General features: G+C 41.7%; 1 protein-coding gene and 1 long non-coding RNA gene across 5 annotated transcripts; one reads left to right on the top strand and one right to left on the bottom strand.

The window, feature by feature from the left end:
* Positions 1–1,027: 1,027 nt before the first annotated feature.
* Positions 1,028–17,237, bottom strand: psmc4 (proteasome 26S subunit, ATPase 4). Of its 4 annotated transcripts, none has more exons than XM_076736956.1 (11): positions 17,031–17,237; positions 6,862–6,960; positions 6,261–6,447; positions 5,079–5,225; positions 4,702–4,811; positions 4,463–4,556; positions 4,071–4,238; positions 3,854–3,930; positions 2,861–3,029; positions 1,656–1,711; positions 1,028–1,499 (listed from the first exon to the last, which is right to left on the bottom strand). In XM_076736956.1, the coding sequence occupies exons 2-11, from the start codon at positions 6,952–6,954 to the stop codon at positions 1,386–1,388; spliced, it is 1,215 nt and encodes a 404-aa protein (XP_076593071.1). In that variant the 5' UTR covers positions 6,955–6,960; positions 17,031–17,237; the 3' UTR covers positions 1,028–1,385. The 4 variants fall into 4 exon arrangements, with proteins under 4 accessions (XP_076593071.1, XP_076593070.1, XP_076593073.1 ...); XM_076736955.1 differs by lacking the exon at positions 17,031–17,237 and adding an exon at positions 7,623–7,698; XM_076736958.1 differs by lacking the exon at positions 17,031–17,237 and adding an exon at positions 7,566–7,672.
* Positions 14,275–15,351, top strand: LOC143324462 (uncharacterized). The gene is made up of 3 exons (XR_013077461.1): positions 14,275–14,379; positions 15,000–15,047; positions 15,251–15,351. It is a non-coding gene; the product is annotated as an uncharacterized LOC143324462 (long non-coding RNA).
* Positions 17,238–17,620: the final 383 nt, after the last annotated feature.

Raw genomic sequence — 17,620 nt, 5'->3', positions numbered from 1 at the left:
TGTGTTTTTCTTTCCGATGCTGCAGCTTGGATGCTATAATGAATGCTCTTCCCCCCACTTGTGGCCTGAAGGGAGAGCTGCAACCTCAGGCCGCACTGGTTTGACTCATGGGCAGACTCCAAACAGAACAAGCAGAGGGCCACTGAGCAGCGTGATAGAGTGCGTTTAAGGATGAACGAAGAAGCCCGGCCCAGAACTGGCATCTACTTGAGTCGACTCTGTGAACTCCAGTATTCAAATACTGGCAGGAGCATATCCACGCAACATTATGTTTATCTGATGTATGGCTGCTGCCTGTAACTGCCAACAGCTTCTAGTTTTTGTCTCATAGCTGTTACTAAACTGGTCTTATTGCAGATATGAATGCGGAGCATGTGTCTCATGTTGTGATGTTATAGATGACACTTTAATGTGTGTGTGGGAGTCAATACCCATTTTATTCACATTGAGTTTAAGGGCAACATTTCCCATTTGCATTGTCTGAACTTGGCATCACGACTGAACAGTGCTAAAGTAGTGTTGATAAAGGTCAGGCAATGCCAGACCAAAGCTGAGGTAACTGTTGCACCCACAATAATCCCTACCGGGGCTGCCAACGAGGATTATTGTCATCGTCAATTTATCTGTTGATTACTTTCAGAATTACTCGCTAGGTTCATAAAATGTCAGAAAGTATTCAAATATGTCCATGACGATTTCCAAAAGCCTAAATAGACATCATTTTCTTTTATCATGATTCGTAGCATTTACATTGTCTGGTAACCTTGACATATTTCATGTCATGAAAAATGCAGAAAATCACAGGATATTCCCATTTCAGGAGCTGGAACCAGTGAAATTTTGGTAGTTTTGCTTTAAAAAAATGCATTGATTAATCAATCAAAATAGTAGCCAATTAATTATCTATCAATGAAATAATCATTAAATTGACTACTTGTTGCAGCTCGACACAATATTACCTTCACATTAAGTATCTTTGATTAAAAGTCATGCATTTCAAGGCAGAAAAACAATGACCATCACCTACTTTTTTTATGGAAAACATCTTTAATGGATTTTTTGAAGTAATGTTTTGTTAAGTGGGTACATATAGATACAAATGTTCTATCCTAGCTACAGTCAGGGCCAGATATTTTTAAGAACCAGTTGAGTGCCTGTACAAAAATCACATGGTAGCGTGTCTTCTCAAGGCTGGAGGCAAAGGGCCAATCTGACATGAGGCCTCGTGCTGCAGTGAGTAAATTTAGTCCAAAAAAATCTATGCAAGTCATGGACTGCAAATCCACAAGACACACTGTAGACGCAGACACACAGACACAAATCAATATCAGACTTGTGTGTCTGGACACCTTTTTTTTTCACCTTGTAGGATGTATTTTTTCTGTCTACTTGTAGAACTCGTGCTCCTGCTCATCCTTTTTGATGACGGTCTTGTAAGCCTTTTCGAAGTCTTTGGCCAGGACGATATACCTGTTCTCACGTACTGCCAACATGCCAGCCTGAGACAGCAGAGGAAGAAATAAACAAAAGGAAGAAAAACAAAAAAAAAAATCAACATGTACACATTTAGTTCTAAGTTTAAGATTGTTTACTTCCATTCGTTTTCATTTCACAAAGACAGTGTGAATAAACAGATAATTAAAGCTCTTGCTCACCTCCTGGCAGATGGAGTTGATATCAGCTCCAGAGATCTTGTCTGGTCGAGCAACATCTGCACATCAGTTAAGGAGGACTGAACGACACAGCAATGCCAAAACACAATCAACACATCTGAGTATCTGAGCCGTGTTTCTGTTTGGGGCCATGTGAAATCAGTTTTCATTTTTTCTACTCATGTGGTGGAGGAAGAAAATTCCAACAATGAGAAAATATTCAAAATGAAGCGAATATTATTGAATTTGATGTAACACAACATTCCATCAATTTTTAATCAAACAGCTCTTCAGCAGGACAGCCTCGAACACACCAGGTAAGCAGGTCTGACAGGCAACGCTGCTCCTTGTTTACAATGCTTGATCAGAAACGGGCAAAGCTTTTTCATTTCTTCCAAAAGAAAAGATCTGACGCCGCACATGCAGCCTTCAACAAACTCACATCTTACATCTGTCAATGTGCTTGCACCTCTGAGTGTGTGTGTGTGTGTGTGTGTGTGTGTGTGTGTGTGCATCTTTGAAACACTGAAACATAACAGCATAGGCACTGTGGGAAAAAATGCTTAATAGTGGGGAAAACCCTGGTTTTTAGAAATTGCATCCACATTTTGGCAGAAATGAGATGAGGTTGTAGACTCTTAGCCTTTACGCTGTTTAAATTGCAAATGCACCATCTGTTGTGTGTTTTGATTAAAATTTTCATTTCGTCCGAGTTTGCATTTTGCATATTTGTCAGTTCGCATGCAGCATGAACAGTCTGGGATGGGATTTCAACACCTGTATACTCCAGTTTTTGACATTGCAGAAGAGAAGGCAATGACTTGTTCAAAGATGCACAGGAAAAAGCATCTTATACCCAGAGCTATTTGTTTATATTCAGGGCCTTTCAAACATGAGTAAACCTGGAAAAAGGTGTCACATTTCTATCACTGCGGTTCAGAGCTGGAGCTGATAAATACCCGTGATGAAGTCATGTGACCTGACCATGAACCAGCCAACTGTACTCTTTCCCACCGAAGACAAAAGCCAGACGTTAGTGGGTGTTTGTTGGTTTTCCGTCCAGTATGAAAGAGGTTTCAGTGACCAAAACTCACTGTTGATTATTAAACAACAGACAGCCCAAGACGCGCAGAGACAGACAAGGACACGCAGAGAGACAGAAAGACAGACAACACATTGTTTTTGTTGTTCTTGAACCAAAAGGATACAGTCCTCCAGGTCGACCTCCTCAGAGAGGTTCATTTTACTGGTGATGGTGGAGAAAATGAGACGTTTCTGCCTGCGGTCGGGCAGGGGGAACTCAATCTTTCTGTCCAAACGACCAGGACGTAGCAGGGCAGGGTCCAGTGTGTCTGCTCTGTTGGTGGCCATGATCACCTAGGGGGCATTCAAATGTCATCAGGTGTCATGTGAGGATGATGGTAAACTGTAAACATACTGGATGCATTTGGTTCCACACATAACATTTGCCTGTTGCTCACTGAAGGGAAGACAAATGAGCTACTGGGCTAACTTGGACTGAATGCACTGGTGGTATCTAGGGCAATGGTTTTGCCAAACCTTTGAAACTGGCAACCTAATGATGGAACCTCACAGGAGAGGCTGTAATCAGTCACTCACAGGGTGCTGAAGCCATGATTTTACAAGCATTTATTCAATCCATATGACCTGCAAAAGGCTGTTTACGTAAATAATACTTTTTGATTCAAATGTTGGTATTTTGCCAGTAGCAACTGAATATGTCTGGCAAATAAACAGCTGACAGAAAACTGCACTTGCTTTATTCATAGTTTAACAGGAAGCAAGTTACAAAGCTACAGCTGTACAGTTAACAGGATTTGTCATTGAAATTTGCTGTCTGCCCAAAAAGCCCTTGGGAAAATGAATTCTTCACAGAAAAACATAAACAAGCAGCCATCCGATTTAAAAACTGAAGGCTTCCTTTGTGCAAGTCTGAGCCGCATTCGTAAAAAGCTTCTGGGCAAAATGTGCATTTAAGGATTCGGAGACTGACAACATGAACCTTCTGGGCTCTCGCTAAGCTGAATGAATGGATACAAGGCATAGTGACGGCATGGCTGGTGTTTTCACTCTGACAGTGCTCCCGCATCATCAGTGGCACTGTGAGTCAGCTCGTATGGACATGCTGCAGTCACAGGGGGAATGTGAAGAGCCACCTCAGACAGGTGGACTGGACTCACCTTGACATTGACGTTCTGGTCGAAGCCGTCCATTTGATTGAGCAGCTCGAGTAAGATTCTCTGCACCTCCCTGTCAGCTGCGGAAGAAAAAAAAAATTTTACCAGGGTGTTATGGAATTTACAAGGATGTCAACAGTGGAACACAAACCCATCTTAAAATGAGACTGACTACATTACGATTACAGTAAGTCTACATGTGAGCAACAAATGTTCATACCTCCGGTCTGTGCATCAAAACGCTTCGTGGCGATGGCATCAATCTCATCGATGAAGATGATGGCCGGGGCGTTCTCCTTCGCCAGCCGGAAGACGTCACGCACCATACGAGGGCCTTCACCCAAATACTTCTGAACAAACTCAGAGCCCACCACACGGATGAACGCCGCTGGGGACAGAGAGATTGGACAAACATTACTTTTTCATATCACTGTGCAGACTCCTTATTGATAATCCATAACTGAAATAAAGCATCTACTGTAGATATCACTTGTAGTTTGTAGTAATCAGTGTTATTTTAACATATAGAGAAAATATCCAGCAGTAGTATATCAAAAGTGGAAGTTCTGTGAAGTGACTAATACACACATGTCTCTGATATGGATGACTCACCTGTAGTGTGGTGTGCTACAGCCTTGGCCAACATGGTTTTACCGCAACCTGGAGGTCCGTACATAAGGACACCCCTGGGTGGGTCAATGCCAATCTGAAAAAGGAAACAGAGCAGGTATTAAGTGTCAAGCACAGGCTTTCTACATGTTTTAGCAAAATTCATGTTATTTCCCTCAGTGGCATAAAAAAAAATAAAAAAAATACTTGTCCATGTTAAAAAATTTTCTTGGATATCTGACCTGTTTGTAGAGCTCAAAGTGTGTGAGTGGCAGCTCTACAGCTTCTCTGACTTCCTGCTTCTGAATGTCCATACCACCAATGTCAGCATACATCACATCTGGCTTTTGGTCTGCAAACAGAAGCACAGTGAACTTTACACGAGACCTCAGACCTTCTTTAGCAGCTTCAAGAAAATGACATCTATATATTTTAATGTACAAGATTATTATTTGGCAAAGTTTAATGAAACCCAAAAATATATGTACAAATTATGAATGCAACCTTCTGGGACACTAGTGAAAATAAATGCAGTCTCCAGACGTGACAAGTCGTCTTTGTTGAGGAGCCATTAACATGTCCAGAAATCCTCTGGGACAGAGTGGTGCTGAGTGTTTACCTGATGTCAGCATCATGATGCTGCTGTCAGCTTCAGGAGGGAGCACGTCCACCAGGGCATTGCTGTGCTTGTGCAAAGCCACTGAGGCGTTGGGCTTCAGCAGCTCTCTGTCGATGGTGCTCAGGATGCGCACATAGTAGTTGGACCCTGAGTGGGGAATAAGGATGTAGAAAAAGGAGAGAGAACACAGGAACAGAACTCATTACACATTTAAAACATGTACTTCACACTGAATAATTAAAAGTTGACAGCATCTTTTCCAGGTTCTCTAAAAAGACTTTGAAAGCCAGAACAAGATAAAGCATTTGAATATACAGCTTGTATGCATCATCTGCCATCTCATTCATTTTTAATTCTCAGTTTTATCTCTTCATTTATTTATTTTCACAGTGCTTTTGAATGTTTAATACATATTACTTTGTTTTCTATTTAGCTATTGGAATTGTAATGCTAGTGAGAAACACTGTTACTTGGTGAAGAAAATATTCATTACACACTAAATATTAATATACAGCAAAATTTCAACCAAAATAGTAAATATCTGTGAAAAGCAACTCACAACATGAAATAACAGGTTCTATTTCAATGTTTTGGAATGCAAATGAGAGGGCAGGTGCAACATCCCAGACCTGCCCCGCCAAATCCTCGAGGGACATTGTAGCCCATGAAGTAGCCGGGTCAGCCGAGAGATTCTCCCTGATATTTCTCATTGAAACTTCCCATTAATTGTATTATATATAAGCTATTTGGTCGCTGCCACACTCACAAGAAAATAAATGAACAAACTCATGTATGCGGGCATGCATGCAGCTACTAAACACTCAATGCTAATAATCTTTGAGCATATAGTGATTCAGATCTCATTTGCAGGCGCTGCCAAAATCACATCCTTTCAAGCTCAAGTCTGTGTTTCTTAAAATTTAAAGGCATTCATTTCCAAGACACCCTGCAAACTCTCCTGTTCATAATAAGAAATTTTCTTTGTAAAGCACCTTTCAAGAATTCAAGAAGGGCAGCTCAAAGTGCATTATTGGAACAATGTGAAATGCAGGTGATGGTTTGTGGAACTGTCAGCAGGGTCAAATAGAGCGCCCTCTCCAAGTTTTAATTACTTTAAATTATTACTGGAAGCAAATAATTCTTTGTGTTTTACATTTGGGCATTTTTTTCTTTTAACAGTACCTGTAGTGGAGCCAACAATGGCTGTGTTCTGGTCAACAGCTTCCAGGAACTGGCCAATGACAAGTGGGATGCTTTGTATCCTCTTCACCTCCTCCTGGGCATGGAGGAACTCTTTCTTCAGGTTTTTCTGTTCATCTTTGATGTACTCCTCCTGCACCTCCAAAAACTCCAGCTCCTGCTGCAGCTTCTGCAAACATACAACAAAAGGAGAGGAGGAAAGGAGGGTGAGAATCTGCAGAAGCTGAAAGTACCATATTGTACAGTAAAGTATTGGACCCTAAGATTAGTTTATATTGGATGATTCCTCTGTAAATATGACCTGTGTGAAATGTGCTGCTCTTCCCTCATAATCAATAATCAGACTGAACTGACATTTTGTTTCACTAAATAGCATCACTTGAATGAGAGGTTTGAAACCAGACTACTGTTTGATTTAAATTTGTCTTTTTTGGAATCCACTACAACATCGGAAAGTTTAAGGAGACTGCAGTCCTCTGTAATCCATGAGGACACTGAATAAACCCTGTGACATTCACCTCTCTCAAAAGATAGATTGTCTGTAGGATATAACTTTTATCAGACGTATGACAAGGTGTCAGACCTTATATCTGCTGTATAAGTCCTCAAGATCTTCTGGTTCCGGTGCCAGGAAGGACAGACCTGTCTGAGGTCTGGAGGTCAGTACTGCCGGCATTTCGTCCTGTAGAGGTGACAATACCACAAAAACGATTAGCATCATCGTAAAGCAGGTTATTGTTGTATTTAACAACACACATCAGTGGAGAGCTTGTACTGTTTACCCAAACAAGCAGAAACAATATACATATATGGTGCAGACTACTTTTAAGTCGGCAACAAAGGACAGCAAAAATCGAAATTTACAGACGCATACCAATAAACAACAATTTTACGCTCGATTATTACACGGCACCTTTCGGTGACACTAGCTTAGCTAACCATAGCTCGTTAGCTGCTAACTAACTTGGCTAACTTTAACGGCTCGCAAAAGCAAAAACTACGTACTTAAAGCCGTTTACGACGCATCGATGAACAACAAAAACATCCCCTAAATGATTAACACGAATCTTTGGTGAATACGTTTTTATGAAAACCCAATTCTACTCCGTCGAAAACATCATGCTAATGCTAGCAGCTAACTTGCATGACATAGCAACTGCACTGAGCAGAGAATGAATTGGCAGGTTTACGTTTCGGCAGCATTAACAAGCTAACAAGTAGTAAACAAAAATTTCGACAAATAGCCAAGGACAGCGACACTCAAAAAGCTAGATTTACAAAAAGTACCACAGAAACGATGTCGATTTTAAGTGCAAAGCAGGAAACAATCTCACTGACTCATACCGGGCTCTTTTCTACAGCTACGATATCCTCCATGTTGAAATATGCCTACTGAATGACGTTATGACGTCATACGTTGACAGAGGGTTGTATGGGTAATGGAGTTCCCTTGTAGACTTTTACGGCGGTTGGCATCGAGGTGTTCCCACCGCCACCTACTGAACTGTAATAGCATCACAGTGCAAACTGGTAATGGAGTTCATCGCAGGGTATAGTATAAAGTACATTTATTGTTACAGGCTACATTATGAAGACAGGTTCATTTTTTATTGTGCACAACTGACGGTTTCAAAATCAGTAGGCCTAATAATTTGAACTTTGCTGTGGCTCAGATGATATATGTAAAACACAAAAATTCACTTTGTAATGATTGTGATACAAATCATTCACACCATGGCTGAAAAAATTAGCATAAGCTGTTATTACTCTGAGGGGGGGCTGAAGGGGTGAATTTAACCAAACTCAACTAAGACACAGTTTGCCTTCCTGCAAAGAATATTAAAGTAATAGAATTCATTCCACATATTATAGAGTGGCAAAGATTTTTATGACTTACATGAAAATAGAGCTTTTTTAAACTGTTTGTTAACACAATGTTACCACAGGCATGTGGGTGTACTGAGAGTTGTCATGTGCATATATCCTGTCGCAGAGCAAGTGGTCCTCACGCCTGTGTGAAAACACTTTACTGTTTATAACACACGTATACCACAGTGGTTTCCATTCAGGGCTCATCTGAAAAATGCTTGATAACTATTAAAAATAGGTGATTTCTTTAGAACTATGTTATTTCTCCTGTGTGGGAGACCACATGGAAAAAAGCACACCAGTGTCTGGCGACAAAGCCCATACATCTTTATCTGGGAGACAGTGGTTTGTTTAAAGGGCAGTATCAGTATATCAGTATATCTTTGTCTGGCAATTTATTAGTCAACCATGTGGGCAGCTGAATAAAGGAGAGATTAAGTGAATCATGATAGACAACACTGAAAGCAACCGTCGACAAAACAGTCACTTACAACTTACTTGCAAGTAAGTGGACTCTGAGTGGAGACGGTTATGTCGACTTGTGTGTCCAAGATCAAGATTGAGCTTTCGAGCTCAACTTTGGAGCCAGCATGAATAAGAAGTCCCAAACGTGCTCAAAATAAAGGAGACTTTGAACATCTACAGTTTAAAAACAACTGAACAAACATCTGCTGATGAAGACTATGGGATACAGTCGAAAGCTCCAGAACGGGCAAAAACTGGACTTGAATTGAATAGAAAATAAAACACATGTAAAAAGAAAAAAAAAAGTCCTATTGTTCTTTATTCTTAAAGGAAATAAAAGAAGAACATCCTGTTTCTGCTCTCTCACTTTTTTCACGCCCAAACTGACTTCTGAGAACACATTTTGTTATGTGCTGCATTTTATTCAAAATATCTTCAATTATTTGCAGAAGTTAAGAAACGTTATTTTTGCACCATCATAAAAATGTTAAAATACTAAAAGCGTACACCTGTGCACTTGATTTGTTTACATTTGAAAGGATTCAGATGAGTAATATCTTCCAGCCTAAGAGGAAGTGGTGTATCACACGCCTGCATGTACTTCATCTCGACTCAGAGGAGGCAGCGTCGTCATTCTAATGCGTCTCTTAAAGTTAAAGTGTTGAAATGTTAAACATCTTCTTGCCAGTCGTGACAGAATGGGGATGGACGCAGTGGATGTTTCTCCACCTTATGGTTGCAGGTACAGTGTACAGAGCTTTTTGGTGTTGTAGATGACAGGCGTAGGTGTGTGTTTGTGACAGGGATCCTGAGCTTCTGCAGGCTCACTTGCTGCTAATTCCAAATTCTCAAATCTTAAGTTGTGTTGGCACTGTTTCCTGCAGGTGATCAGGTTTCATTCAGGTGTTTCCAGCCTTTACCTTCAGCGCTTTCTTTGCTGTGGTATTGACAGGGGTGTGTGTGCATGCACTCTGGTGTATTTTTCTGATACGAAACAACAACAAAAGGCAGCTTCAGGTTAGATGAAGACTCATGATAAATCCAAGAAGAGAGAACCCTCAAACGAAGCTTTATGTTAGTGCACAGAGAGATGTCCTTACAGAATATTTTTGAATCAAATTTACGTTTCAGACCTCCTTTAAATTATGTTTCGGACCCCACTTCTTGTGTTAGTCTGTTATAACTTTGAAAAGTTGTTCACAAAAACCTATGAGCTAATGCTAACTTTGGTCTCTACGCTAGATTCTTCATCGTCTCTAAACTTGTTTCGTCGCATCTTTGGGCGCTCCTGCCTTAAGTCCTCAAAGCTGGTGAGCAGCACTCGTCCTATTGTTTGGCTGTCATGAGAAAATTAATTTTTCACCATGTTGACCCGTTTTGAACAGCTGACAGTGGCTTGGTGTAAAATTTTGTGGCGTGCAGGATTTTAAGTTTTTGCATGCATTTATGACTATTTCAAATTTGAAGCTCAGCTTGGGGGCGTTTTTGCTAAATTGCATTAGAAACAGAGAAAAGGCAAACAGGAAACGAGGGGAAACGAGAGCGAGGGATGTGCAGCAAAGAGCCCAAAATGAATCAAGGATGTTGTGGTTATGTGGTGTGCGTTCAGATATCAGGACGCCCAGATTTGATCATCATTATTACTGCATGTGATAACCACTCTTTAATCATACTTCTTCGTCTTTTTTTTTTTTTTTTTTTTTTGTCTTTCTGTATGACGTTTTTACAGCATTTTTACAAAATCTTCCAAGATCATGGAGCAACTCTGGCCTAACACAATTACCGCAAAATACAGGCCATAACTCATTCCCTCAGAGATCTGAAATGACAGATGTTACCTTTAATGCTGCAGCAACGATTGTTGAATTTAAGGTGCGATGTTCAAGTGCTCAACAGACAGAAAAACATTTGTCGGTAATCTAAAATGCAGAATGTAGGAGGAACTGCACACGATCATAATGTCATCATGTGTCATCATAACTAGGGATGGGTACCTTTCACATCTGAATCGATACGATACCGATACTCGGTACCTGTGAATCGATACCGGTATTTTTCGGTACCTGTTTTCGATACTTTTTTTTTGGGGGGGGGGGGGGGGGGGGGGGTATGTGTTTGGTAATTAAAGTTATTTTGTATATTTAAATAACCTCCGCTAACCGCTAACCTCCACCTGTGTTGTTCCAATAAATTTGTGTTATGATTAGGGATGGGTACCGAATTTCGGTACTTTTTTGGTACCGACCGAATTTCCGCTGAGGTACCGAGTATCGATTCACGGGAAGTCCCTCGGTACCACATTTCAGTACCTGAATGCACCTTTCTTTCTTTTTTTTTTTTTTTTACCCTGAACGCACATTGACGTTATGCGTCGGCGAGAGCGGAGGACGCGGTGACGCGGTTACGTCAGTGGTTGCTTGAGCTTCAGAGGCGAACCATGGCGGCGCGCGGTGCAACATTTGCGATGCAAAGTGCAAAGTTAGCAAAGGAAACACGACCAACTTGAGGAAGCACCTGGTTTAACACCAAATACTCCAAATAAATGCCAAAATGGGTCACGAACTATATCTGAGTGTCTGCACAAATAAAGTCTGTGTGTGTGAAACACAGCAGAGTTTACATCCTGCTGTTCACAGTCTGCTGTCAGGAGACGGAGACACAGAGAGGGTCGTATCTAGAAGGGAGCCCTAGATCTGTGAAGATCGCGGGAGTTTGAACATTTAATGGAAACAAGGGATCTCGAGAGAGTTTTGCAAATCAAGAGTTCCACGCCGTGTTTTTATTTATCCATCTTTTTATTTATAACTTTATTTAGGGCTACTTTGATTTTGCAAAATACTTTCAAAGTAGTAGAGGCAAATAGCCTACATGAGCGTCTACTTCCGAAACACAGCGGTTGCTATGGGGTTCGGTGCGTTTGATTTAATGCACTGGGACGTTTTCCACAACTGGTCCACAGACATCAAGAAACGCCGCTTGAGCAAGTGGAGTTATTTCACTTGATGTTATTGAAGAATAAATGTTCAAAATTCCGAAGTTTTGACTATTTTTTAAATATACAAAATAACTTTAATTACCAAACACATACCCCCCCCCCCAAAAAAAAAGTATCGAAAACAGGTACCGAAAAATACCGGTATCGATTCACAGGTACCGAGTATCGGTATCGTATCGATTCAGATGTGAAAGGTACCCATCCCTAGATATGAGTAATATAATACCATAACAACAAATTTAAATTATGATTTTTTTATTTTTTCAGCACATGTCCACACTGCCGACATTGTTTTCTCCTCCAAACACACACCACGTCCACTTGCTCAAGCGGCGTTTCTTGATGTCTGTGGACCAGTTGTGGAAAACGTCCCAGTGCATTAAATCAAACGCACCGAACCCCATAGCAACCGCTGTGTTTCGGAAGTAGACGCTCATGTAGGCTATTTGCCTCTACTACTTTGAAAGTATTTTGCAAAATCAAAGTAGCCCTAAATAAAGTTATAAATAAAAAGATGGATAAATAAAAACACGGCGTGGAACTCTTGATTTGCAAAACTCTCTCGAGATCCCTTGTTTCCATTAAATGTTCAAACTCCCGCGATCTTCACAGATCTAGGGCTCCCTTCTAGATACGACCCTCTCTGTGTCTCCGTCTCCTGACAGCAGACTGTGAACAGCAGGATGTAAACTCTGCTGTGTTTCACACACACAGACTTTATTTGTGCAGACACTCAGATATAGTTCGTGACCCATTTTGGCATTTATTTGGAGTATTTGGTGTTAAACCAGGTGCTTCCTCAAGTTGGTCGTGTTTCCTTTGCTAACTTTGCACTTTGCATCGCAAATATTGCACCGCGCGCCGCCACGGTTCGCCTCTGAAGCTCAAGCAACCACTGACGTAACCGCGTCACCGCGTCCTCCGCTCTCGCCGACGCATAACGTCAATGTGCGTTCAGGGTAAAAAAAAAAAAAAAAAAAGAAAGGTGCATTCAGGTACTGAAATGTGGTACCGAGGGACTTCCCGTGAATCGATACTCGGTACCTCAGCGGAAATTCGGTCGGTAACAAAAAAGTACCGAAATTCGGTACCCATCCCTAATCATAACACAAATTTATTGGAACAACACAGGTGGAGGTTAGCGGTTAGCGGAGGTTATTTAAATATACAAAATAACTTTAATTACCAAACACATACCCCCCCCCCCCCCCCCCCCCCCAAAAAAAAGTATCGAAAACAGGTACCGAAAAATACCGGTATCGATTCACAGGTACCGAGTATCGGTATCGTATCGATTCAGATGTGAAAGGTACCCATCCCTAGTGAAGAGGAAGGGAGCCAGGCGTGTTCCCTGCTGCAGACAACCGTGTCAGACTCACAGTCCTGTTACTTTTGACAGGAAGTGATTACAGTTACTCAACATGCCGTCACTTTCATTTGTATTTTTATGTTGTTTCAGGAACTTGCTCCCTGGTCACAGTCCACCAGCCTCCTGTGCTTACCACGGCTCTGGGTCATGATGTTGTCATGCCGTGCCAGCTCAGTTTTTCCCACGATGAGAAAATGGTGACCCCACCGGTTCTGTACTGGGTGTACTTCACAGAGGACACTGAGAACGCCAGAGTGTGGATCCCCTCTGAGAAATATAAGAAACGTGTTGCCCTTCTGGACAGTGATTTGTATTCCTCAAACAAGTCCATATCCCTCAAGAACGTCCAGTGGGCCGACAGCGGGAAGTACCTGTGCAAAGTCTCCATCGCCACAAAGAGGGATGAACGTTTCAGGAGCAAAGGGAAAGAAACCTCGCTGATGGTTTATGGTGAATATAGGTTGTTTTTTTTTTTCGCCCAGTGTATGCAAAATATCTGCTGTGACTTCTTTCTTGTGATGTATTAACATCCTCATGCTCCTCCACCACCTATGAAGACATTCATGTACCATTGTCACGTTTGATATGAATTTCAGGTGCATTTTTCTATGTTTCACAGCACATTATTGGACATGTTATGTTTAATTGCATATACAGCTTATAACCTTCACCGGTCGTTTTGGGTCTTTGTGGTCCAGTCTGGAATGAGGAGGATTTCTAGGTCACTGTCAGCTTTCTGCAGTAACTCACAGTAAACCGAGGCCAGTTTCTGCTGGAGAAGCTTGATTTCTCTTTGCCATGTACATGCTCAAGGCTGCTTAAGTTCGTGTGCGGTACAAACACAGAAAACATGACTTAGAGTTGCATGTAGAACAATTCAAGCAAAACATCCAGTAAATCTGAAACTGACATAAATAAGTCGAAATAGTTTCCACAGCGGAACCATTGGCGGTTTGCAAAGTCAAGAAGAAAACATGAGCTCTTCAGTTATTTTTGTTAACATGCCAGACTTAGTTCCAAACTATGGCAGCTAAGAGATTGCTGAAAACCTGCACGTACACAGGTTTCAAAAAGTTAACTGCAGATCATTTAACATCCATTTTATGAGTTTGTGTTTGTCTCTCTCCTCTCAGACGCCATGACCTTTAACCTCACCGGTCACAATGACTCTGTGCTCTGGTGTGAAGTAAACGTGACCCCGGATCCCGGATTTGTTTTGTCCATTTTTCACGACGGGCACAAACCCCAAAGTGTTGACTCCGCTCGACGAGATAATGGCACAGCTCTGCCCTACGTCACGCTCTCCGAGAGCGTTTCTGTGAGGAGCGAAGGAAAATATGAGTGTCAGCTGCACCTGAACCAAGACTTGATAACAAAAAGCGTCTTCCACTACCCCCCGCCTGGTAATAATCTCTGTATCTCTGCAAGCCGAGAGCAGCCGTGCTGGCTATGATTTTTTTAATGCCACTATCTCGAGATCACAAGTTAATCATCTGTCAAGCTCTGTCATCTCAAGATAACAAAATAATTAACTCATGAACTTGAGACGGAGACATTAAAAGCAGTAATTGCAAACACAGCTGCTCTCGGCTTCTGTAGGATGTAGATTTCATGCATGCACGTTAAACACTCCTCAGCTTTTCATAATAATAATAACAAAAAAAAAAAAAAGATTCATGTTAAAGTTGGAAAAGGTGAAAACCATAAACCGTGTGGCAGGAAACACTCTCTTTGCCCTATTATTGCAAATGTCCTGCAGGCTTCCACACAATCTTCAGCATCAGCTCTGACATCTTTACTGTGGTTCCAGCATCATTTCAGTTATCTATCCCCACCAAACACCCGTCTGGACGTATCTACGCATCTTCTGAAGAAACGCTCCTTACTTTATTGGCCTAAAGACTTCTGAGTAGAGAAGCTTTAAGCATGAAAATATGAGTGAATATTATTGTGAAAGCTGCAGGCTGATGCAGAATTCATGCAATGTGCCAACATTGGTTTTATCTGAATGCTTTCTTCTCAGTGGCTGGAGAACCTGGAGATGCTGAAAAAAATGTTTCAACTGTCTCTGGTGAGTCTCTCCTAAACGGCAGGAAGCGCTCACTTTCTGCTGCTTCTGCTGTTTCTTCATATTTTGTTCATAAAGAATGAACTCGTACAAGATACAAAAAGACATTTGTAGACCTGATGGTTGGTTTGGTTTGTAATTTGGGTTAATTTTGGTGATTTAATTTTAGGGTTTGTGCTTCATGTCTGTGGTGTTGTGCTCCTCAGAGCCAGGTGTGGAGGTGTTTCCAGAGCCGTGGCTCCTGTATGTGGCTCTCCTCCTGGTGCCCATCACCATCCTGCTGGGCCTCGTGACCGCCCTGCTGATGCGCAGAAGCTGAGGTGGTCGACATCCGGCTGGAACGCTGAGGCTTAAAGACGGAGATCCAGGCCATCAGCAGAGAAACAAGAAACTTCTTCAAGATCAAAGTTCATAACCAGGGACAAACAGCATCAGTAAATTCAAGTTAAAAAGGGAGCACGCCCTGAATGGAAGTAATATTTGCAATGAAATTATCAGACTATGGCATAACCGTTGCTGCTCTGTCAAACATTGACATGGCTGCATCCTTCAAGTGCCCGTAATGGGTGTCCCATGTCAGAGTCCTTCTTTTTCCCACATTTAGACAACACAAGCAAAATCTATTTATTGTGCACCAGTCAGTTGTTTCCTGCTGCATTCACTGTAAACTCATAAGTCTCCATGCAGGTTTGCCGGCTCAATCTCAGGTCTTGGCACCACATGAAGGACTGATTTGGATTTGGCCCACAGAACATCTGATGTGGGATGCACGCACCAGCAAAGCCGTTCCAACTATTTCTTGACAGCAGCGAAGGATGGATGGATGATTTTTTTCTCTATACATCATTAATGCATCTACAGTTTTGACATTTCAGTAATCTACAGGCTTTATTAAATCAAGGAATATCAGTTGTTTCTTTGTTCTGTGCGCTCACAAACATGCTTTTCTAACTTCCTGGGAGTGTCTAGTCAGCAGGGGCAGCTCGGTGGGGTGGTGTAAGGTGAAAGTAGGCATGGAGGTTTTTGATTTTATGTCCTGCAAGCCACTGTAAATATATCACATGACGTGCTGAGTGATGATACGTCAGGGTCGAATCATCATTAGATGTTACTGACACTGAAACATGGTAGCTACATTTTTTTTGGTTAAATGAGTAAAAGGCGTTGAAACAAGATTCATTTAAGCAAAAGACGGATGCAAAACACAAAATACTGTACTGTAAATACTGTCTCTGAAACATATTGTCTACACATTTAAGGCAGAGATCATCACAGAATCATGTTATTCCAAATATTTAGTGGGATTATCAGCATGGAACATCTGACCAATAACAGCTTGTACAACAGTTTCTCCTCTCATTCACAATGCAAACTGTATCTGACTGTTAGTACTGAACAGTGCTGAAGTGCTGATATATGATATGAAATACAAACCGACTGTGTTATTACTCATCTTTTTCCATTCTTACCGCTCTTTGGTTGAATATACACATTCTTCTTTTGATACTAGCCATGTGTTTTTGTTTTTGATTTTCCTCTACATCTCTATCAGAAAGTTAATGTAAACCCGCGTCTGCAGGTTTTCTCTTTCACTTCTGGTTCTCTGTCCTGCAGTTTTTACCATCAGTTCCTGCACAATCCTTTCTGTTCCTCTGCTTTGAAATAAGGAAAGGTATTGCTGATGCTGCTCTGCCTCTAATGGCGACGTGGCAGTTGCACAAAGGGGAAACCGGCAGTGACCCCTTTTCCTCTGATTAAAACATTTATGTGCTAACTAAAAATACGTCCATGTGGCATCAGCTTCAATCAAAGCGTAAACCTGAACAACAATAAAACCGAGCAGATCTCAAAAGTAAAATCTGTCGGTGAAATTCACAAAACTCCAATGACCCTGGAACTAAAATGCATCGTCTGTCAGTGCGTCAAACCTGCTCACAAGAATCAAGGACGACGTGTTTGTATTTGTGGATAATAAAACAAACTTACCCTCGATGCGTCTCGCCGGATGAGTGATATTCATCCTGCTGTGATTGAAGTTAATCCACATATTTAAAAAGATGAAAAAGGGATGTTGGTGGAATTAGGGACAGTCAGGTCACACAGTCACACACACACACTCACACACACACAGTCACAGAGGGAGAGGGAGGAACGGTGCTTTTGTCAGGGCGAGGACAGGGATGCAATCAGCGCAGTAATCCTGACCTCTGGCATTATGAAATGGCCAAAACCAGAGATCAGCGCACACTCAGTGGACTGATTCCTCTGTGAGCCGAGGCAGAGGGCAGCCAGCCATTGTCCTGTTGCGTGGCTGCGTGTGTGTGGAAACCTGTATATGTGGGTGAATGACTGAGACAGAAAGCAATCGCGGTTAGAAAAGCGGGTTTGAAAGCTGACGCTTCTAACTGTCAGACAGGCTGAAAACAGCTCGCAGCCGAGGCGAGAAAAAGGCACATTTTCCGTGTAGTTATTTATGAGTGATTTGATGACAAGCGCTTAGTTTTGAGATGAGTGAGCCCTTTAAAATGACCAGATGTGTGTCCGGGGGGGGATTTGAAATTAGCTGAAGCAGAAGG

The sequence above is a fragment of the Chaetodon auriga genome, chromosome 8, assembly GCF_051107435.1.
Source record: "Chaetodon auriga isolate fChaAug3 chromosome 8, fChaAug3.hap1, whole genome shotgun sequence".
Taxonomy (NCBI): domain Eukaryota; kingdom Metazoa; phylum Chordata; class Actinopteri; order Chaetodontiformes; family Chaetodontidae; genus Chaetodon; species Chaetodon auriga.
The sequence above is the reverse complement of the archived record's forward strand: the minus strand, read 5'-3'. Positions and strand labels throughout refer to the sequence as shown.

Excerpts from the sequence above, each read along its gene's own strand:
- psmc4 (XM_076736954.1), bottom strand. The coding sequence starts at position 6,999 with ATGATGCTAATCGTTTTTGTGGTATTGTCACCTCTACAGGACGAAATG. Across the intron at positions 3,931-4,070 it reads TTTTGATGCACAGACCGGAG|CTGACAGGGAGGTGCAGAGA; the intron begins GTATGAACATTT and ends TTTCTTCCGCAG. Across the intron at positions 3,030-3,853 it reads ACCAGAACGTCAATGTCAAG|GTGATCATGGCCACCAACAG; the intron begins GTGAGTCCAGTC and ends AATGCCCCCTAG.